Here is a 24,317-nt window from a genome sequence, read left to right as displayed (position 1 = left end):
CATTGACCAGAAGGAGATCAGAATTATTCAGAATCTATACTGGAACCAAATGGCAAAAGTGAGGATTGATCAAGACCAATATACGGATGAATTTGAAATCCGGAAAGGTGTCCGCCAAGGCTGCATACTCTCTACGATGTTTTTTAATTTATATGTTGAAAATATATTTGCGGAAGCATTAGAAGACACGGAATTAGGCATTAAGGTGAACGGCATACCAATTAGCAACCTACGCTATGCGGACGACACAGTGATTATAACTGATAAATTGGAAGATCAGCAGTTATTACTTGATAGGGTGAATAGCATAGGTAAAAAATATGGCCTCAAAATCAACATTTTGAAAACGAAATATATGGTCATTAGCAGAAACCCTCCAGAAAACCCGATAATATGCATAGGTGACGATCGCATAAAACGCGTGAAAACTTTTAAATAACTTGGCACCACAATCAATGACCAATCGGATCCACAACAAGAGATAAAAACCCGAATACAAATGGCAAGACAAGCTTTTGTGAAATTCAGACCGCTCCTATGTAATCAAAACCTAAATTTCGAAATACGCTACAGAATGGTCAAGTGCTACATATGGTCCATCTTGCTTTATGGCATGGAAACGTGGACTTTGAAAAAAACATCTATCAACAAACTTGAAGCATTTGAAATGTGGTCATTGAGAAGAATGATGCGCATACCTTGGGTCGATAGAGTTCGAAACGATGAAGTCCTTAAGAGAGCCGGCGTGGAAAGAGAACTCTTTAAATTAATTAAAAAACGCAAGATTGGTTACCTTGGGCACATATTGAGAGGAGCAAAATATGAAATACCACAGTTAATCCTACAAGGGAAGATCGAAGGTAGGAGAGGAGCCGGCCGCAAACAATTATCCTGGTTAAGAAATATTAAAGAATGGACAGGAATACACAATACAGGCGAGCTGTGTCACGCCGCCAAGAACAGAATTCTAGTAATGAGATAGTCGCCTACGCACTTTGGTGTATGGCATGTTAAGAAGAAGTAATAAAAACCTTCCAAAAAACTTTTTCAATAATTTTTTAAGGAATATAGTTAGGACTAAACTTGTTTAACGGTTGTATTTGTAACTTAATAGATTACTAATAATTAAATGGGACCTATTAAAAAAAATACCATTATTAAAAGAATTTAGAGTAGTGAAGATGCGCGCAAGTGTATTTCTGATTCTGTTATACAGATTAAACATATAAGATTCTTAAAAGAGCCTTAAATTGAAAACTTTTTTGTACAACTATTAAAAATTACAAATAATAGCAAAGAACTTTACTTTTATTTCCGTATTAGTAAAATTCTGTCAACTTCCTATACCAATCTATTTTCTACGAACGATTTCTGTCTACACATATATTATTATTATTGCATAATATTTTCTGCAAAATCTACAAGTTTGTTTTGATCTAGCAACCCTAAAACTGTTTCATTTTAGGAGAGGACAAGAGAAGATAATCAAACTCCTGCTCAAAGACAAGCTGCTGCCAAATTAGCTCTTAGAAAGCAGTTAGAAAAAACTTTACTGCAGGTATTTATTAATTTGATGTTTTATCAATAATAAACTAATTCGATTTTCTTTTTCAGATACCTCCACCAAAACCACCACCTCCCGAGATGCACTTCATACCCAATCCGAGCAACACTGAATTTATTTATCTTGTAGGTTTAGAACATGTTGTTGATTTCCTCACCAAGGAAACGAAAATACCGCTTCCTCCACAGACTTTCGCCTGTAGTCAGTGTCAATCAGATTTTACTCCTGTCTGGAAATGGGAATCGAGTAAAAAGAATAAAGGTAAGAAAATAAAATAGCATTTTTCTTTAATCTGGGCATTTGTTATAGCAAAATAACTAGAAATAGGACTTTTTTTTTATTTGGTCTCAGTCTCAAAGCAATCATCTTCCAAGTAAAAAATATTCAAACTAATCTTGTTCTATTGAAAATGTCGACATATATCTTAATCTGCTTTCTTTGATGAATTAAGATCATCAAACCCGTCTGAATGGTATACATCCTGGTATCCAGTTCACGATGGAGCTGGAAACTGATTCATCCCTACCGTTTCTCGACGTTATCATAAAGAAAAACCAATCCCGAGGTTTTCATCACTCGGTTTATCGAAAACCCACCCATACCAATCGTTACTTGCATGCCAACTCTCATCATCCACCTTCATAAATTAATTCAGTCATTAATACCCTTGGTCAGATCAATACGCCTTTGCGATGATGCAAGTAGACCCGCTGAGCTCTTTAGTTTAAAATAATCCTTCATCCAAAACCATTACCGCGAAAATCACATCAATAGGAGCATTCACAGACATCAATCTCCCACTCAATCTCAACCCAAAGACTCAGACCCTCATCATACGAAAGCTTTTCTTCCTTACATCAAAAGGAATAAAGACACTATTTACCCACCAACAAAAACTTTCATCTCTTGTCCGATCAGTCAAAGACAATATTCCAAATGAACAACACAGAGTTTATGAAATTCCTTGTGCAGACTAGACTGCCTCCGATCTTATGTAGGCCAAACAAATTGTAGAATCCAAAATAGGATTTATGAACATTCTTCATACAGGTCACAAAATTAATTTTGAAAACTACGGAATTATAGCCAAAAATTAATTAATTAGCGGTCAAAAATTAAAAATTTTCGCGGTAACTCCCACGCCAATCCCCACGCTAACTCCCAGACCAACCTCCACCCAAATTGTCACCTTCCACGGTATAAATGAACCGTCCGTTCCCAGTAATACCAGTAATGCATTGGTTAGTGATCAGTTTAGTAGTGTCTGGGGGCTCGGGGGACTTGAGACCTCGTAAGTTCTGAAGAAGACAGCGAAGAGGATGTCGAAAGCTCGGAGCAATTATAATCGACGGTTCAACCCGGAGGACTGTTGAGTTTAATATTAATTCCTGTAATAGTATTAATCTTAGCTATAGGTTTAATATATATATATATATATATATATATATATATATATATATATATATATATATATATATATATATATATATATATATATATATATATATATATATATATATATATATATTATATATTTCAAAATTATTTAACGTAACTACTTTTTATAATCCAAAATACTGTAATGTAATGTAATCTGCATAATTCTAATTAAGGCATTTTTTAGGATCTAAATCAGTCATCTGTGAGCAATGTGTGACAAATAACGTGAAGAAAGCATTAAAGGCTGAGCACACCAACCGGTTGAAGACAGCTTTTGTCAAAGCTTTACAACAGGAGCAAGAGATAGAGCAGAGACTTGCCCAAGTGAGTATGTTTCGTAACAAAACAAAAAAAAAATTTTTTCATATTAAACAAACCGAGCGGTAATTTATTATACTACATGGTTCCTATTCTGTATTGAACCGGTGTCTTTGTAACTTACTGTGTTATCATCTTAATCTAGTCGTTTATATTTCTTCTTCCTTTTTATTGAGGCGATTTGTTTTCATAGTTAAGAATTGTTTTTAATATACCGATACAGACTACAATATTAAAGACAAACAGAAGCTACCCATATTTCTATTGTTCCTTTTTGTGAGCTAAAATTGTTGAATTTGCAGAGGTATTGACTTCACTGTACAACTTTTATTTGAAACTTTTTTTGTATTCCTGAAATTAAGGAAAATAAGTGGGGGTCAAAATATAATTAGAAACCCTGTACAATATACATATCATATCAAAAGGACAAAAAAACCCAACTACAGTGCCTTAAAACTCTAGTTGAAAAGTCTATCGAGTGTAATAGACCCCTCATTCTAATTTTGACTTCCACAAAGCATTTGATACAGTGCAAAAAGCTATCTCAAAAGTACTACCAGAAAGCAGAATATATACAAGTATGCGAATAATATTCGAAGTACATATGAAAATTCTAACGATGGGATCGTCACCACTTTCCGGCGGCCTGCCTTCTGTATGCCCGCACTCATACCAACAATATAAAACGCTGTAAGCCATAACAGAGAACCGAGTTCGATCTGGTAAGAGCTATTACCTCGAGTCTCTGAGTACTGATCAGAATCTACCTTCCTAAACAAGACAATGATCAGTCGTTCCTCGGTTTTTGGGTATGGACCGAAGACCGTCCTTTGCCTCGCCCATCCGAGTATCGCTAATATTTATTTTTCACCGGTATCAACATCGGATCACAGCCATTTTTCTATTGCATGTCATTAAAGCTTTTTAAGCTTGAAATTCATATAGACTCATCACTGTAATGTTTACACTCTCAAATATATAATAAACTATTTCATATCAATTTTGTTGTGTTTTCAGAATGGAGTGTTTACGTCCAGCAGTCCGGCTCCATCGCCAGTAACTCCAGAAGCTTTACCGAAAGCTGTTACTCCGACTCCTGCTCCCCGACATGCCCCTACGCCTCCAGCACCTGCTCCTCCCCCACCTCAACCTACTCCACCTCCTCCACGGAATTCGCATCCACCCAGTCATTCTTCCGCATCTTCTGCCGCACAAGATAAATACACACAACAGCAGAATGCAGCAGCTATGCAGGCATTGCATCAGCAAATCTTGAGAAGTAAGTTCCTTAATTAATTAATGAATCTAAAAACTTTTAAAACATTCAAAAAACGGTTAATTTTGATATATCTAAGTTTTCTACTTCATTCTATTACTTTTGTGCTTTGAATTACTAGTGTTTTTATATTCCAATTTTCATCCGCCCCATTCTTTGCCTCATTCACAAATTTAAGAACACTTTTTTGTTCAAAGTCCTTTAAACACATTTCGGATCATAGTTTTTTCTTCGCATGTTAAATTTTTACGTTTCTTTTTGATACACGGTTCATTATTACTACTGTACGTCATATTTAATATTTGTCATCTAATTAAATTAAACTACATCTGTTCTCTGCTTTATGAAACCACTATCAGTGCGCTTACGAAACTGACTTACAGATAGTATAAAATAAAATAATTACCCGAACAATGGCGTTGTTGCCAGTTACATCGCGTTAATCTGGGACGAAGTTGTTTATCTCAGACATTATTTATCGTTAGAGAAAGATATAATCTACAACATTGCAGATAACTTTAACAGCAGATAAAATCACTCAAATCGGACAACAGGTTTAGGAAATTCGAGACATCAAAAATGTTCAAATTTTAAGGTGATGCGTTAATTTTGTAGCTCAGTGTATGATTCGTTCGGCGGTCAAGAACAAAATGAAATGACGCGCTACTTTTCAAGAACGATGTACCTTGCCCATCGAAATTAAGCCAAATGCCGGGTCATCATTTGATCGAAAACAACCAATAGAAAAAAAACTTATTGCTTAAAAATTATTATAGTTCTTTGGATCTTTACACTCAGTTTCAGACTTGTACGAATAGAAGAACTTTCATTATGGTGTTAAACATGCCCATGGTGCTGATTTTAATTTGGCTCAACAAATCAGCCTTTTGCACAAGGAAAAATCTGTAAAATTAGTAGCATAAAATAATATGTTTTTAAAAATGCCGCTGTCATTCTTTATTTTTTTTTACATATCTACTGAAAACGTATTTTCAACTGAAATTGTGTTTAATTTCCATTGAAGATACTAAATAATTTTAATTTTATTTAAGTAACTAATGGAAAAAGAGGTTTAATATTTGTATATAGGTATATTTTAAATATACCTATATATAAAGATTAAACCTCTTTTTGTGATACATGGTATACAGCCAGCTACAGGAATTTATTTTCCTTGTGGATTTTAAATGGAAGTATAAATCTTATAATCATTTTAGGTTTATCTGCTGGTGCTCCTCCCGCCGCGGCCGCACATATGCTCCAATTTTCTCCGTTGTTCTATCCTTACCAACTGGCAATGGCTCAAGCTGCTGCTAGTGGCAAAAATAGCGGTGGCGGCAATTTGGCCGAGATCCAACGAGCTGCAGATTTACACCGTCAGTACCTTCTTGACATGATCCCACCTCCAACCCAGCCGCAACAACGCCACAACTGGAAAACATGATGCGAGAGAAATTGGGAGTAAAATATAAACATTTCTATAATTGTGAGAACCTGTAAATTAGTCGTAAAATGTGAATTTTTAACCTGTACTGGTGGTTTCAGCTTTACCCATTTATTTATGACATTTTTTGGATCTGTATGACTTGCACTCTATAACCCAATTTTTTTATTCTTAGCTCTATTTTCCTCTTTTTCTGAAGATGATGGTAATTTTGATCTTTCTACTTTAATATTTGCCTTATCTTCCTCATTATTTTCTTATTCCTTCTGATCTTATCTAGACAAAATTGTTTTAAATCACTATCAAAGAACGAATCACTATCATTTTCAAGGCTACAGTAACTCAAGTTTCTAATTAGTGGATTGACGTTACTTTTAATGCCTACGTCCAGCTCTCTTCCTAAATAATTAACTGATCTCGAATCACATCCTGATATTGATTTTTTTGTTCATCCACTGTATTGTGATAAATAAATATTTAGTATCTTCCAGTCACATTCTTTTGGGCTACGCTACTTTTAACAATAGCCCAAATTAACTCGATGGGATTAACACGAGGGTTGAAGTGAGAACGAAAAACAGAGGTTATAGAAGAATTTTTTTTATTTGTCATTGCTTTATCGAAACAAAGTTTTCCATCATTAAACTCACTTCAAAAAACGAACCTGCAGTATGCGACAATATTAATATCTGCTATAACATAAACTTATTATTTACTAAACATATACTAAAGCTCATGTGAAGAGAGGAGAGGATTATCAACTCACCTCTTATTTGAGATGTTTTATCCTTAACAGCCTTCAATATTTTCACCTTACATTTTAAATTCTTGGGACAATTATAAACATTAAACACTGTCTCACGTGATTAACTGGTTTATAAACGTTTTTACTTCACTGCGTGGAAGACATTTGTAGAATCATTATCTAATATTTATAAATGAAACACTTTTATAATATTAGCAGATAGTCTCAGATACGTCAATAAATGAATGTCCAAAAGGCTCGCTTGGTTCGTCTAAATCGGCATTGGTATTTTTGTTGCATCTAATTGTTAATCTGCATCGGTACAGGTACCGATTCAGACCAACCGACAGAGCCCGAGGGTACACGAAGGCTATAAAACAGCATACATATTCGACAAACACAGTTACGGAGAGTACTGCTGCATCGCCGTTGATAGTCTGCACGAAGCATCAGGAACAAAGAATCCCAGGTCATAACTTATGTCTCATTATATCCTGAAAACCAATGTATCATTAGAAAACGTCTACGATAATCGCCCACTTCTACAAAATATGCCATTCTACTAAGTTTTCTCAGATTTTAATATTTCTAGGATACTCATGATATTTTCTAGACTACCTGTTTAGCTAGATGGATTAAATGTCGTAATATGCGGGATCTGGAACCCCAGTACAAGTGTAACGGAATTAAGTCCTCAATACAATAAAATAAACGTTTCTACATTTGTGAGTGGACTTAATTTGACTTTTATAAAATTTCTCTTCCAATTCTTTACATCAAATGTAACTTAAACGCAATATGTGTTTTTCAGTTCAAGAAGTAAATTTATATTTTGACTTGATAATCAATCGTAAAATGGAAGCTTTGCTACCTACATTAACCGATTTTTTATTTTCTTGTAAATAATAAAACAAATGAAAGTGAGACTTGAATGCTGCTATCAGAATCGTTGATATTTTTTTAGAAAGTCACTTTTATTTATATTGATTGTGATAAGTTTACAAAAGTTTATTTCTCTAGCACAACAAAATCGTTTAATTTCAAAATATTTCTCGTGCAAGTTTTAGAAACGTGTCTTACAGGTGATTTTAGTTGAGAATAATAATTGAAACCTGCACGATAAACCCATAAAAGGTATAAATATTATTTGTTTGAATGAAGTCATGTGATAGTGGCAAATTTGGAATTATATCGTCAAAGTTAAACGGAAATATGTTGACTATAACGTTATTTTCCTCCTAAATATCTGAAAAGTAATAATAAAAGTAATATGGCTTTAGCTACTTTCTGTAGGTTTAGTATAATTCATTCTTTAAGAAGACCTTCGTTAATTTCAGCTCTAAGCTGTTGTCTAAAATAGAATGGAATATCTAACATAGATACGTTTTACTCATGGTATAATGAACACAAGCCATGATATTGCGCATGACATTTGACAGCTGAGCCAGGCGTGTGACGTAGCCAAGAACCCTCGGACCCATTATGTAGTGATAGTTAACGAGTTTTTTTGACATTGTAGCAATTTACCACGTTTTTTCTTCAGTTAAAGCATTATAGTGTCTTAAAAAGTACCTGTGGTGTTTAGTTGCTGTTTAGTTATTATATTGTATAGTAGTTTTTTTTATAAAACTTGTAGTTCACTTGTTTTTAGTGCCTTGGGTAGCAATGAAGCAAAAACTAAGCATGTACCTCGACATTTGATGGAATGCACAAATATGCAATTCGTTCGGGGGCAGTACGTAACAATGATAACAGCAAAGGTAACACAATATAAATTCGAAGAAATCACAAGAGAACTTAACTGTGAAGAAGAAATACAGAAAAGAATTATGTCTGGCAACCGAGCTGTATATGCTCTCAATGGGTTTTTATGAAGCAAAAATATATCTCGAAGAGCAAAACTAAGGACATACAAGAGTGTAATAAGGCCAATAGTGACATATGCTTCTGAAAAATGGGTCAGAACGAAAAAGTACTAAGAGTTTTTATTAATTTGGGAGCTCAAAATCTGGTAGGAAAAACTGAAATGGACAATGGATAAGAACAAATATCGAGCTAACGGAGCTCTATCAAGAACCCAACATATTTGCTGTAATTAAGGTTTAAAGCATTAGATGGTTGGGCCATGTGCAGAGAATAATTCCATCTAGAATTCCCAGAATGGTACTAGATAGTGCATTGGCAGGCAAAAGAACTGGGAAAGAAAAGGGAGTGTTTAAAACATTGTGCAATATTGTATGACCTCGTCTTCTGACTCATATTCGATGGTCAACTAGCTCATCCGATCAAAATAAAGTTGACTTTATCATTATTTATTTTGATTTTGTGTTTCGTTCAGTACATACGTACACATTTTGTGTACCTAAATTACAAAGTGATCATTAACAAATTAAGAAGTATAAATACCTTGTATATTTGAAAATAATTTTAAAATTTTTAGCTGTACTCAACCGATTTTTATGTAAATACCACTTTTTTGTGTCTTTTTAAACAACTAAAATATTGAATCTGGAGAATAAGTTGATCAACCTGTACTTATGTGTAATAAAAGATAAATAAAACATGTTTTATATACTATAATTATTACTATAATTAAATTAGAAAAATTATATAAAAAACTTAATATCAAAAGTCTTTCCTATACAACTACATTCAAATGTTGCGTTAAGAAGGGTTCTTGATTACGTCATGCGCGAAGCGAACCGATTTTGGAACATTATGTATCATACCTTGTGTTCATTGTACCATGCGTTTTACTAACTTTTTTTTCCCCTGCCCTGCTCGATTCTCTTGCGTTGACTATCAAATTAGCTGTACTAATTTTATTAACTGCAGCTTTGAAACGTGGATGCAGAGGATATGTTAAACCATTCTCTCGTTAAAGCAGCTACGGAGAAGCCGTAACTGCGGCGCGTCGCTTACGGGGCTAACCTCTATTATCCATATTCCTTCTTTCCATGGTTTTAGCAAGGTTTTTACTGCCGGATGCCCTTCCTGACGCAATGGGAGCGGCACTGATAGTTACAGAGCTAATCTCTTTGGACCTTTTAATCTTTTGGACACTGTGCTATGTGGAATGGGCATAAGAAGATGATTATCGAAAGCCTTTTGGTAGTCGATAATACAAATAAATACGTCTACATCATACAAATGAATGACTCTACACATCCGTTTTAGTCTACTTAAGAATACTAAATGGGTAGCTACGCCCAGAATATTATTCCGAATTTTAAGATGACTTATGTATGACGTTTATTCTAGACCATTGGAAAGTTAGGTCAAAAATGTAATTGACCACCTAGAAAACTATATATTTTGAAAAACTACTGAAATAGTTATTACTAGTTGCTAAATGCTACCATGATTTACTTAGTCATGCAGATATCTGCTATGTCCAAAGACAATAGAAGAAAAGTTTATTTTTTACTAGTTTTTATTTCGCAAAATTAACACTTAATTAACACTAGATCTAAAATAAAATTTTACTCTATAAAAATACATGATACTTTGAAATTAAACGACAAAACAGAAATTCTGTTTAATAATTTTTTGGGGGATTAAATCTAGTCTTATTTTTTAGTATTAATTTTATTTTGAATAAAAAACAATTGGTTTCCTTCTATGTATTTCGATCAGTTGAATAATTAAATGCTTAAATCATAATTGGTAGTTGTCCAATAAAGTAATATATAAACAAGAAATTATTTTATGTCCTTCTATACAAAAAAAGATCCCTCCAAGATTTTCTCAGATTTGGTACTTTTTACGTAGTAATTACATTATTTGTTCTAAGAGATTTTAATCCCTAATTTTTCTAATTCATACGATATCTAGAAATGTAGTTTTTTTTTTTTATTTTTGACTGTTAACTGTTTTATATAAGATTTTTTTATTGTTTATAACTTATGTATTATATGTTTTTTAAAAAAATTCTTGTACAATGGAACTCCAGACATAAGATCTCAATCTGTTCCGAAAGTTTGGACAGGCTGTATACCAAACCAAGCTTTACCATAAGAAATAATGGAAAAACGATTAATCCGTTCTCATGTAAAAAAAATCTTCTTAATATGTTATATTAATGGGATTATCAAATTATTTAAATATTGTTTCAAGGACATTAATGGAAAAATAAATGTTATAGGTTTTTAAAGTTATTGTGTAGCATTGTATTATTTAAATCATTAAATCTACATAACATCAAACTCGTCTTAATGCCAAAATATAACGACAAAGACAAACAATTTTCTATTCTGTTGAAGTCCTTTATTAGAATTTCTCGTCTTTTACATTTTTTGCCTTGACACGCAGACAAGAAAAGAGGACTCAGTAATTAATGACTCTTCTGAGTATACAAATAAAAATATAAAGGAAACAAGCAGATAGGTGATCCCGCTCGCGGACTCTGCCTCTGTCCCAGATAGGTCTTAATAGCTCGGTAAGTAGCTTCGGCAGAACTAACTGTTGCTATGAAAAGGCTCGATTTAGCCTTAATATAAGAATCCTGAGTATACCAGGACCAAATAGAAAAATAATTTATCCACGTCATGATATATCAAATATATCCAGTTTTATGTATGCGTTCAGAGATACAATATCCTGCACTATAGAGCCGTAGATTACACGTTCTTTTTCAGTTATCACTGGTGGCCACAAATTGTTCAAATCGAAGTTCATTGTTCTCTTGTTATATTGAAAGTTATTCTTCCAGGGCTTTAGCACTTTCCATCTTAAAGAATGATGTATATTGTTCTCTTGTAAATAACTGTAGTCAGTTGGTCACGGCATTAAACCATTCAATAAACTTATTGGAATGTTTTTAAAATGCACCCCTTTGGTTTTCAGAGTTGAAATCACTAAATATTTCCTCTTGCAGTGCCAACTGGTGTTGTCCAAGAATAAAAGGGTGGTCTATCCTTCTTTGGTTTATGGTTTGGTAATGACCTCTTTTTTGTGGTATGTTTTCTTGTTTGACGTTTTCTTTGTTCAGTAAATAGAACAGTTTCATTATAATTGAAAACCTTGAACCATTATATGGTAAAAAGGTTTTTGATTATATTTATACAATTGAAAACTTGTTGGGGAATAACACTCAATTTGTTTTGCACAAACTCTGTAGCTTCTTAGGTTAGCTTCAATATAAGTGGGCGCTTCTTTCACTCTACCTAAGAGGTCTATTCTGACTCATCCCTAGGTTAAAATTGTCCCTTCAGCTCAGCCTTTTCAATAAAGTCTATTATGACCTTAGATGACACTCTATTAAGTCGTAGGGCTCGAAAAAGATTCGTCTTTGTCAACTCATATTAGTCCCTTCCTGGAAAAAGTTCTGTAAGTGGCTTTTCGAAATTACATTGAGTTGTATTGCATCTGTTATTATTTCCAACTCAGAGTGATGTTTCTTATCCTTTTGCCTTGCTTCCTGACGTCTTATCCACCTTCTGTATGCTCCTATGTTCTCCTCCCTTTCCATCCATATATGTAATGGAGGGAGGTTAAGCCTGACCTCCATGGAGGCGGTACTCGACATCGCACCTGTTTTGATTAAACATGCTTGTCGTTGAAGCTTATTCAGCTTCTCTTTGTTGGTCTTTTTTTGGCATTGAGACCACCATATTAGTACGTCATATGTAATCATAGGTCCGACTACAGTCATATATAACGAGTACATCTATTTCAGTTTCATACCCCATATTTTCTCACATTTCCTTCAACATGTCCAAAGGGAACACTTTGCTTTTTTGGTTATTCTTACCAAATTCTTACCAGAGCTACAGAAATGTTATCTAGGTTCCATCCTCTTGTGAAACTGACTACTACTGTGTTACTAGGATTGACAGAGAGTTTTTCCTTGTCGTTTAGGAGAGTTTAGTGTTCTTTGGAGTATGCTGGATAGAACATCACCATATTTCCCTCTTCTAGCCTGTACTTCTATCCCTTGTGTGTCAAGGAGCGAGATCAAGTCATCCACCAGGAGTGACTATCGGCGGGGATAAAGTACTCCCCCTGTGGACACCCTCTAATTATTTTGACCAAATCTCTCCTCGCAGGTCTGTTAGAATCAGCCTGTTTTCCAGTATTGCTTTGATCCAAATACATACGGTAGCGGATATCCCTTTTGATGATGCTGCATCATAAAGAGAATTTGATAGTGCATATTAAACGCTCCTTTTATATCTAGAAAGACGGTTAATGCAATATCTCCATTATTAATGGAGTGACTGATTTCCTAAACTACTTCGTCCAGTGTTGTTTGTGTTGATTTTCCTTCTTGATATGCATGCTGGTTGCCATTGAGAGGATGATCCCTCAATGGCCCTTCCTTAATATGTCTATCAAGACTGTTCTTCTAGATATGCATGCTGGTTGCCATTGAGAGGATGATCTATCAATCGCCCCTCCTTAATATGTCTATCAAGAATGTTTTTTACTGTTTTTATCAGAAATTACGTAAGACTGATGGGTCTGTATGATTTAGGTAGGGCGTTGTTTTGTCGTCCTAGTTTGTGTATGTACACTACCCTTACAATTGTCTGGTATACCCTAGTGCTATGTTAGCCCTAAAGATCTTTGTTAGGATGGGCAGGCAATAAGATGTCCAATCCTTTTTTGTAGTAGGACAGGAAATACTCCATCCTTCCCCTGGAGATTTAGATGGAGCAAAGTGGTTTATAGCGCACTTTACATTCTCCGGTTTGATGTTTATTGCAGACAATTTCCTGTCTACTTTCCTTGGTCGTTCTTTCAGTTTGAGTCTGCACATCAATAATTGTTGAACCTGGGAAGTGGTTCTGTAGAAAGAGCTTCTATAGCTTCTTAATCTTGTCGTATCAATTAAATTGCATACTGAACAAAACTCGTAGACCGAGCAAAATTTGCTGTATCCAAAAAATGACTTCTTAATTGCACGTATTCTAAAGTAGACACTATGTCGTGGAATGGAATAGAAAGAAATTTATTTGTATGTTAATGATTTTTTACTAAAAGAATATCTGTCGTCTGGCATAAAAAGTATATGTTCGACTGTTTTTCACAAAATAACACGATTGATTGATTTATTTTTTATGATTTTTTATGTGCATTAGAAGTCTATGTGTTGTGTGATTAAAAGTTCTTCATTCATTTTAATTAATCAACAAAAAAACTGCATGATAATGTAACGTCCATATATATTACTTGTTGTTTGATTCTAATGTTGTAAATATAACCTGAACATAAAGTCGCGATGTGTTTGTAAACATTCTGCTGATTCCGTTCCGTTGCGATCTATTTCACTTTTTTCCGATCCGCGTTAGTGTGCGGATTCTAAATGTGCTTTTAACTTAACTGTTAACGCTTAGACTACTGTTGATAATCATGGTTTAAATGGTATACTGAGTTTTCACTGTACTTTTTTTTAATATACCTATACTGACATTATTTTTTATATTTATTACGATAAAGAACAATCAGGTTAAACAAAAGTAAAATATTTTAAAGTGGCTAGTTACTAAGAAAAAATATCAAATCTGAGAAAATATTAGTTAAAATTATAATTATGCTTACAGTAGTTGGTATTTATAATTAGATTTTCGTTACAAAACTTTGATATTTGCCTCTGGCGATCTTTGTTTTTATACAAACCAGGTACTTGTTGCTTTTGTTTAGTCGTTCTTATTTTACGATATATTTTGTTACGGACGAATCATTTTGTTTCCAATTATGAAGCTGATTGATGATTTTAAAAGAATCTAAAATCTATTTTTATTTTGTATTAATATTTTTGATATGATTAGAGTACAAATTAAATTTGTAAGATATTAGAATAAATATTTTCTGTATACGGAAGCGATAAATTTTAGAAAATAATTTTATTTTATTTGAAGAACAAAATTAATGATAATATTGTTAAAACCTTTTCATTCATTATGTCCTGTTTTGCATGTTGAAACTGCAAATCAAGTCTACCTGTGCATTTTTCTTCGGAAGCCATGTGCAAAGGTGGACGTCGCGATCAAATATCCAATTCTTTTGTATGGTTGTAATACGACGAGAACGCTCTATTCGGCCTATCTAAATATAGTAGCGGCGTCCGTTGTTTCACCCAATCCCTTATATTTCTTAGCCAAGAATGTTGTTTTCTACCAAGTCCCTAAATTTTTTCTTGTACTATTAGTTTTGGTATCGAGTATCGGGGTCTTCTTAACATATGTCCCAGGTAAGATACTATACGATGTTTTACCGCATTCAACAATCGTTTTTTTATGCCATCCTTCTCAAAACCTATCATTTGAAAGGTGGACAGCCAACGGAATACGTAGCAGCCTGAATATGGTCCACATCTCGAAGGGTTAGATCCTATTTAAAGTCTTTACTTTAAGCGACCAAGTTTCGACTCCATACAACACAATAAGCCACGCATAACATTTAAGAACGAGTATTCTGGTACTTAATGGTAAGGTCCTACAAAGAAGATTCTTAATTTAAAAAAATGTTGTTTTGGTAGGACCAGTCCGCCCTTTTACTTCTTCGTCTTAATTTAATTTCTCTTTTAATGTAGCTTCCCGCGACTCGTTCAATTATATTGCCATTAACTCTGAGAACATATTGTGCTCTTTTACACTAATCACGATTAATTTTGTCTTGGCAATATTATTTATATATTAAAAGGCCATTGATATTGATACCTTGTGTCTCATTTTCTAAAGCTAGTTGAAATATGTTCTCAACATAAATATTAAACAAAATAGGAGAATGTATACATCCCTGTCGGACTCCCTTTAATATGTCAAAAGTGTCCATTAAGAGATAGTTATTAATGGGGATTTATGCTGATTGGTTTTAAGATAGTGCTTTTATTATTCTTTGTTAGTTCTTTGTTGTCTTTTTTTTCTTTCTTTTATCTATCAGTATATGATCGATTTGATTGGTTGTGGTTCTATCTGGTGAAATCCATGTCATTTTGAGTATGTCTATGTGGGAGGAATGTGGAACTTATAACCATGTTTTTACTGGTGGCAAAATTTATCAAGAACTCAACATTCTCGCCTCTTTCATTGTGCAATGGGTGTTTTCTGTTGTGACATAGAACTGCGGCTCCTTGCCTATTTTAGCATTCATATCACCCATTATAATCTTGATGTCATTTTTGGGCGCATTTTCATATACTATCTCCAGCTGTTGGTAGAAGCTTTCCTTTGTATCTTCTTGTTCTTTTGTTGGGCAGTGAATGTTATATCATTGTTAGGTTGAAGAAGTGGCTGCAAATTCTTAACTTGCATATCCTTTCACAAACTGCCAGGAAGTCTATGATTTTTGACTTAATTATATTATCGACCGCAAATGCAACTCCGCATTCTTTGCTTCCTTGTTCCTTCCCACTATATAGAATTGTGTGCGTTTTAGTGTCCCTGACACCTTTCCCCAGCCATCTTGTCTCCTGAAGAGCAGTAATCATGAGCTTATATCTTTTTAGTTCTTGCAGAAGTGCAGTTTGAGCTCCTGGTTTATTTAGTGTCCTCACATTCCAGTTTCCAAATATATAGTCCATGTTTCGTAACTTCAAACTTGTCGTTTCCGAAAGTTCCGTCCTGTATTCCGAGGCAAATGTTTAGGTTTCGTAACTGTGTTTTTTCCGGGAGTAGGTTGTCAGCCCACTGCGCAACCTTCCTCCTTTAGCCGGGTCTAGGACCGGCAGTGGTGACTCCTGAGCTACTCGGATCCACCCATGGCGGAATTTTATTGTTTCTTAGCTATTTTAAAGCTCTTCCTATATCACATCGGATACTATTTCAATGTAAAATGTGAAAAAACAAACAGTTTTATAAGTTACGGGACTGGCGATTTTGTTAATCGAGTGTTACCGATTTTGTTAATCGTTGTCTAAGGTAGTTTTTGTTAATTCGTGTCAAATAATTCTAAAACTCGATCGAAAAACGTATCAGGTTTTATTCGTTACTTGAATTTACCCAAATAAGTTGATATTTACTCTAGATCAGTGTGGTCCAACCTCAGGCACGCGGACCGCATGCGGCCCGAGGCTCGTTAAACTGCGACCCCCGCAAACACATTTCAAAAATATTGCCATTGATAACTTTTACCTGTTCCAACCCTGTCTAACTTTCCGTAATCTTGAGGAAGTGGTTAACCTTGAACACCCACTTCCGATGAGCGGGCAGTTAGCTTCAGTCACCTGCACGTGTCGTGTTGAATTAACAGTGGCGAATAAATTGAATGTTAAATTCAGAATGAGTAGTGCCAAAAAAAAAAATGCAAAATTTTCGAAGAGAATCGTACGTTCCAAGGAAAATGGGAAAATCAATATTTCTTCTTCGAATTAAAAGGCAAACTTCAGTGCATTATTTGTTGTCAAGTACTCGCGGTATCAAAAAAATACAATATTAGTAGGCATTATGAAACTCAGCACAAAACAAAATACGACAAACATCAAGGTGAAGCTCGCAATACTCTTGTAAAAGAACTTAGAAGCTAAATTGAATAAACAAAAATCTCTATTTTCAAAACCGACAGCTGTTCAATCATCAAGCTTAGCAGCAACATATGAAGTATGTTTGGAGCTTGTCAAAAGTAAAAAAGCATTTAGAGATGGAGAAATGATCAAGCGGTGTGCCGTTAAAATGGCGCGATCCTTTGGAGATGAAAAGATGGCCAAAAATTTTGAATGTGTTTCAGTTTCCCATCAAACTATCTAGAAGAGTTGATGAGCTGAATACCACTGATTTAAAAAAATGATCGACACAGTTCGTGATTGTTTGTACTACTCCTTAGCCCTGGACGAATCTGTTAATATTACTGAAAAAAATCAGCTATTAATTTTTGTTAGATGCATCGGTGAAGATTTTTGTGTAACTGAGGAACTTCTAAAACTGCACCACATGGAAGACGGGACCAAAGGTATAAATCTATTTGAAGCAGTGACGCTGTGAAAAATATAGGCGGTTTTCAAAAGTGACGGGACGCATAATGGAATTGGCTGGACTTTTGCAGGAAAATGGAGTTAACTGTGTCATGTTTTATTGCATTATCCATTAAGAGGCTCTTTGCAGAAAGATTATTAAAATCAACGATACTATGAAAACTGTAGTGCAGATAGTAAACAGCTTAAGAGGAGAAAACAGAGCTCAGCGACAGCGAAAATTCATCTCTTTCTTGGAGGAATTAAATACTGAATATAAGGACGTCCCCCTACATTCAGAGATACGCTGGTTGAGTGCAGGTAAATGCCTTAGAAATTTTTTTTCTTTAAGAAAAGAGATCTTACTGTTTTTTGAAACAGAAATTGTTATTAACACAGACGTATTTATAACAAAGCTTAACAAAACATTTCTTCATGAACTGGCATCTCTAACAGACATTACCTCCCACTTGACCATATTAAACCTACAACTTGGTTGGTCAAATTGAGACATTTTGCAAAAAACTTGATCTTTTCGAGAACTGGATGAAAATAAACGACCTCACACATTTTCCTGCGTGTTTCGAAATAAATTAAGAAGAAACCGTGGTTGATTTCTCGAGGTTTGCAAAAGTTCTTACGGAAATAAAAAGAGAATTCGATGAAAGGTTTTCGGAATTTGATGCACTAAAACCCGATCTTGAGCGTTTTAACAATCCAATGGGAGTCAACATCCAGAACCAATCAGCAGAATACCAATTAAAGCTGTGCGAACTACAGTCCGATTCGTTTTTTTCAAGCGAAGAAAAATGAAGACATTAGTACGTTTTGGAAGTTAGTGTCCAAGGATCGTTTTACTAAACTTCGTAACTTTGCGTTGAAACTATCATATTCAATGTTTGGTAGTACGTATATATGTGAAAGTACATTTTCTGCTTTGAAGCATATTAAATCTAAAACACGTAATCGCATGGAAACCGATTCTCTGTAAGCGTGTATTATACTCACTACGACTAGCATAGAGATAGATGTGCAAAAGTTAGTAGAGGATAAACCATTGCCTCAAATATCCCATTGATTTTTTATTTTATGTTAAATTTTAAACATAACATTTAAATTGTAAACCATAATAAAATACTTGCAAATAATATTTCGTTTGTATATTATTTTTTAAAATAAACTTTTTTTGAATGAGTCGAGTACTTTGGCCCTTCATAATAATTTAAAATTTAATACGGCCCGCAACGTCTAAAAGGTTGGACCCCACTGCTCTAGATTAATCTGTGCTAGGATAATTTTAAAGAAATTAACAATAAAGCCTCATGTTATTAATATTAACTATTTCAAAATGCCATCCTGTATTATAAATACAGATAATAAATGTTACAGCTCGTTGATGTCAGCTTAAGGGGCTTTCAGAGGTATAAACGTATACAGAGTGTCCCATTAAAAAGTTTCTAACAATCCCAGGCTCATATTTGAACCACTGTATATTTATATTTTTATTTAAAGAACATGAAATTGCGTCGTAGAGTTTATTAAATTTTATTCTAATGTAATGTCATCTAGTTATTTTGGATAATTTTACCCTTTAATAAAACACACAAGTTAAAAATAACTTTTAAAAATTTATTGCTTCCTATATTAAAATAGAAGGAAACCTCCATAAATAAAATCGTTACAAATATTCGTTTTGAAGTGGGGACCTGTTAATTTTATATTTGCTAGGCCAGTGAAATGTGTTGGCCTTTAATTTGATTTGCTAGCAGGAAACTGTACTGTATGGAGATCTTAAAAGTAGCTCCCATAAGAAACAATGCTTTAGAAAGTGAAAGTTATTTGATATGCACAGGGTAGATGACAATTTTGTGCTTACAAAGAATATCTATTTTATGAGATTATTCTGTGCGCAAAATTAAAAACGCTCTGTGAGAGATTTGATACTGGTGACTACATTTATGGCACAATTTTTACTGCATTTAATATAATCGTTGTTCAGTATCGAATCTTCGGCTTATGTAATAGGTGAACATTTGTAAATAAATGTTTCTACGATTGTACATTAGGAATAATTCTTTTTTAGAAGTACTGGTGCATAATATGCTCAATGAATTTAATATAAGGTGTTCTAGTAATATTTTACTATTTGTTTTATTTTTCCTTCTTGCAAATACAGAAATTCGTTCTTATACAGGTGGTAAAATAACAAAGATAATCGCACGTACGGTGCTATAACGTCACTTATGGATCTGATGTAATTTTTCAGGAAAAGCCTGTCAATTATGTTAAATGAATAAAACACGAAATCATACATTTATTAAAAAATATTTATTAAAATCGCAAAAAACATCAAACAAAATTTCTAAATTCTACATAGTAACTTTTCTATTAATAACAAAAATTAAATTGAATCATTATAAAAACTTTCATAGCATCTTGGCACGAGATTAGCCTCCAATAATTGCAGTAAATCACTCTTTTTACGTTCTGAAATTAGTATTTTGTTCTAAGCTTGCTTCAAGGTAATTTCGTCTATTCTTCGATTGCCTCTATTGTCCCTTTTGATTTCTCCCAATTTTCAGTTTTGTATGTGGTTCTATATTGGTAATTTTCAGAATTTTTGGTAAATCTAATACTTTTTATGTCACTAGTCTTGATAACACTTGATACCATTGACATTTTTCTCCATATTAAAGTTCATGTTCTCTTCAAGTGATTTCAAATCGAAGAAATCGTTCACTTTATCTACCACAAACTGTTTGCAAATCAAGAAGTTGTGTTGAATGGATTTAATATTTAAGCGACTCAGTGCATAGTGGTACCTTGCAAAAACAAACCTATTTTTTTGCTGACCACAGCAATTGTCAGAGTAAATAATGACATCGCAACCTGATTTTTCAAATGCAATCTGCTCTAAGTATACACACACGACCCTATTTCAATGGCTCCTCTATTGCCCAATCCTTCATGCCAACAATAACAGGTTGTGTCTTGCTTGTTTGCATTAGATATCCTTAAATTATAACAATTCAGTCTTGATTGGTAGTAACTGTCTTTCTCATGTCTACTTAAACTTTTTTCTTCCTGGTGCATTTTAAATTGACACCTAATTTATTTTTTTCTTCTTCAGGAACATTTTCGTATGCTTCACACTCATCGCACCGATCTTTTTTGGGTTTGAAAAAAACTAATGTTAAAATTTTATTTGAAAATCCGTGAGTAACCGTCGTAGTTCACACTAGGCTTGTTTTGTTGTTTCTGAATTTCGGAATAATTTCTATGTAATTCTGCCACTGTCAAACCTCCATCAATGCATTGTCTGCTAGTACTAGCCCTGAGATAGTGACTCAACCTTTGGAATTGATTCGATATGATCCTTTACTGCTTGTATAACTTCAGGTTTCAATGTAGATTGTTTTCCTCGTTGATTAAGCGGAATAAAGCCATCATTCTGAGCTTTGTCGTCGATATTAGTCCTTAAAATCCGTCGTGTGATACCCAAAGTGTTGATCACAAAATTTTTATAATCGCGGATCTCTTTATTCTCATTAAGCAAGTCATATGCAGTGTTTTATTTTCTGTCGTACTTTTTGTTAGTCTTTATGCGGCGGTAAGCACATTTTAGTGTTCTTTTACAAGCGTTTAAAAACCCCGTTGCCTCACTATACTCTCCAAGTTCCAGTAAGATTCAAAGATTTCCCTCCTTTTTTGTTCAGAAAATTTTGCAGCACAGGACAACCGACATTTTGAGGTACACGTAGGTCCCATTGTTTTACCTTGATTTAGTTTTTTTTTGTCTTTACTGAGATATACGTTTGACCAGAGTTTTTCAAACGCTTAGCAACATTATTTTTCCAGGTTGTTGTATTGCGCGTCCGCTTTCTGCCTCTCTGTTTAGTTATAGGTTGCGCTGGTTGGCTATGCTCGTGAATAAGACTGCCATTATTAGAATTATTGTTTTCTGTAGGAGTATCACTGGAATTGCTACTGCTAGAACTGTTACTGGATGAAGACGATCCTGAACGAGGGTCAAGTGTATTCATCTCCTGAATCAGAACCGGAGAAATCGTCTGTTTTGAAGTCAATACCGTCTTGTTCATACATTCTATTAGTGGCAAATAAAATACTTGATCCTCGGAATTTGTATTATGAGACGATGAATTTTTTGGATTAGAATTGCGACTGCAAGTAGCACAAGGTTTTTGCTGCGTTGGTTTATTCTGAAAAAAAAAACAAAATACAAAATAATGATAACAAATAGGTAACCAAAAAATATATTATCAAAATAAATGATTGACTGATTTATCACCATTATGATTTTTAATTACCACGAAATCATTACTTATTAGATTTCTTAACGGCAGTGGCGGCTGTATCTTTAGTGCGCTTGTGAGTCAAACCACCACATTAACAATACTAATACTAATTATAATCAAATTTCAAACAAAACAAATGATTAAAGATAAAGAAAATTAATAAAATAAATCAATTAAACAATTCATTTAAAAATTCGGGATAAAAAGATATCATAATTTATATCTTCTCATCATAAAATTAATAACCAAAAACATAATCCTATTATACCGGAGCAATTTCGTCACAAGTGTTAATCTAATGTTTAATTTTAAACCATAAAATACAAAGTTTGGTCAAGCAACGTCACTTCTTCACTACACAAGTGTCGTTATTGGTCCAAAAACTTAAAAATAAATTATCACAATTACCTTAGTAACGTTGTAGTTCCAGGAGACTGCACAAGTGTCATTATTGCTCCAAAAAGAAAAGTAAACATAAATTGTCACAATTACGTTAGTAACGTTGTAGCTCCAGGAGACTGCTTCTCCTGCGGAGGATCGCGCGCAGGATTCAAAGGATATTCAAATAAAAAATGTAGCTGAGATAATTTTTAACAATAATGTTTATTAGCACTATTAGCGTAGAATAAAATGTTCTCTCAGAAAAAACGCTTGAAGCGACCGTCGTTTTTGAATGTCAGTTACGTGCGCGAAATCAGTGTTCAAAAAAATTTGTATCAGCTCGACGGTAAAAATTCGATGTCTTTTGATTCAAGTGCCCTATAGACAAAAATCAAGATGCGTTTTAAAGGTAAAGAGTTCAGGTTTCGTATGCAATTTTTGTATTTTGAAGCAAATAAACTTCGCTTTTATACAGGTCTTAAATAAATAAACTAGGCGCGATTTTTGCCATTTTTTATTATTCTGACGAGATCAATACAATCTATCCCTTTCATTGACTGACCACTATGAAGTTTTCATTACTAGAGCCTAACCTTTAAAACCTATAGCATGAAATTTTAGTTTGAGTTTTGGCAACAAATGTGAGGCATTTGAAATATGCTTAAATAACGCTGGATTTAAACTTTCACACAATAAACGATCTAAAACATTTAAAACTTTTTTGTTTTCAATTAGAGGAGACTGGTGTAGGTTGTAACAAATGTCACAAATTGATTTTTTTTTTGACTAAGTTGAGCTTTGTTAAATTTTTAATTTATTCTAACCTATACTAAGGACTCTATTACACAGTATCTTTGGCTCAAAAGCTGACACCTTATTGGTGTCAATAGTAACAGAGCTGGTGTTGATTGTAACAGATATTAACCTATAGTATAGAGTAAAAATAAATTAAATAGGAAGTAGTAAAAAATATATTTCTTATTACAATGACAGAAAATAATAGATATGTGTAAGCATTAGAAATAAAAACAATAACAAATTCTAGTAACATATTTTTACAGAGAAAAAACCAATCACAGTCAGATTCACAATTGAAGCAAATGTAGAATGGGCTTTTGTTTGTACAGTTTAAATGTGCCGAGTGCTTACATTCTCGACATTGTAACCAATCTTCGGAGCTTGATGAATATGGACCACCGCATACCAAGCACAAAACTTCTTCATCGGAAGACTCAGAAGAATCTTTTTCGGTTGCTTTCAGGGGTGCTCTTATCTTTTTGATATTTTTCTTCAATGGCAAAGCTGGCAAAGATTTTTTCTTTGGATTATGTTCAAGCTGAACTTTACGCTTGACGGTGTCCCTTTTCTTCGAATTTTCTTCTTCAATCAATATCTTCTCTGGTGTATCATTGCTATGCTTTGTGCCCTCCAAATAAAATTTGGCAGGACCCTGGACTACCTGGCCTGTCGGCTATACGTCCGTTAACGAAACCTCTGCCCCTACGAGTCCGACACCAAAGTGAAGGTGCCACGCCACGTATGCAAAGATAAACGTTTCGTGGGGCTCCACCTTCCCCGTAGTACCTGTGTTGCGAGTACCTCACCTACCCGTTATCCCGCCCCCGGGAGGATAGCTTCGGCAGGCGGAGGAATTTCCACCTCGCACGTAGACAGGTCGCCGCCGAGGATCTCTCCTCTACCACTCTTAGATCTCCCGGCGGGTACGTGCCGGGGCACCCACACCACGCCTGACACAAGGCCAGGAGAGGTATGTACGGGCCCAGCTCGTTCAACCTCGCCAGGTCTTTTGGAATGAGAGTAGAGTGGTTCCACGAGAGTCTCGTCTCGGATACTAGGAATGTAGACCGGTGACCGTGTCGCCTAAGCGACCGTGTTTCTACCAACCCGACACCTCAAGCGACGGCTCTCCACCTCTCGATTC

The 24,317-nt window shown here is 34.3% G+C and overlaps 1 protein-coding gene across 3 annotated transcripts in view; it reads left to right on the top strand.

Moving 5' to 3' along the window:
• Positions 1–19,820, top strand: part of simj (transcriptional repressor p66-beta simjang) — a 60,052-nt gene extending 40,232 nt beyond the window's left edge. For all 3 annotated transcript variants that reach the window (XM_072532874.1, XM_072532875.1, XM_072532876.1), the window contains 5 exons: positions 1,466–1,558; positions 1,615–1,825; positions 3,189–3,328; positions 4,340–4,601; positions 5,816–19,820. In XM_072532874.1, coding sequence (XP_072388975.1) covers positions 1,466–1,558; positions 1,615–1,825; positions 3,189–3,328; positions 4,340–4,601; positions 5,816–6,042 — 933 coding nt within the window. In that variant the 3' untranslated portion in view covers positions 6,043–19,820. The remainder of the gene's footprint in view (positions 1–1,465; positions 1,559–1,614; positions 1,826–3,188; positions 3,329–4,339; positions 4,602–5,815) is intronic.
• Positions 19,821–24,317: the final 4,497 nt, after the last annotated feature.

Source organism: Diabrotica undecimpunctata, chromosome 5 (assembly GCF_040954645.1).
Source record: "Diabrotica undecimpunctata isolate CICGRU chromosome 5, icDiaUnde3, whole genome shotgun sequence".
NCBI classification, from domain to species: domain Eukaryota; kingdom Metazoa; phylum Arthropoda; class Insecta; order Coleoptera; family Chrysomelidae; genus Diabrotica; species Diabrotica undecimpunctata.
The sequence above is the reverse complement of the archived record's forward strand: the minus strand, read 5'-3'. Positions and strand labels throughout refer to the sequence as shown.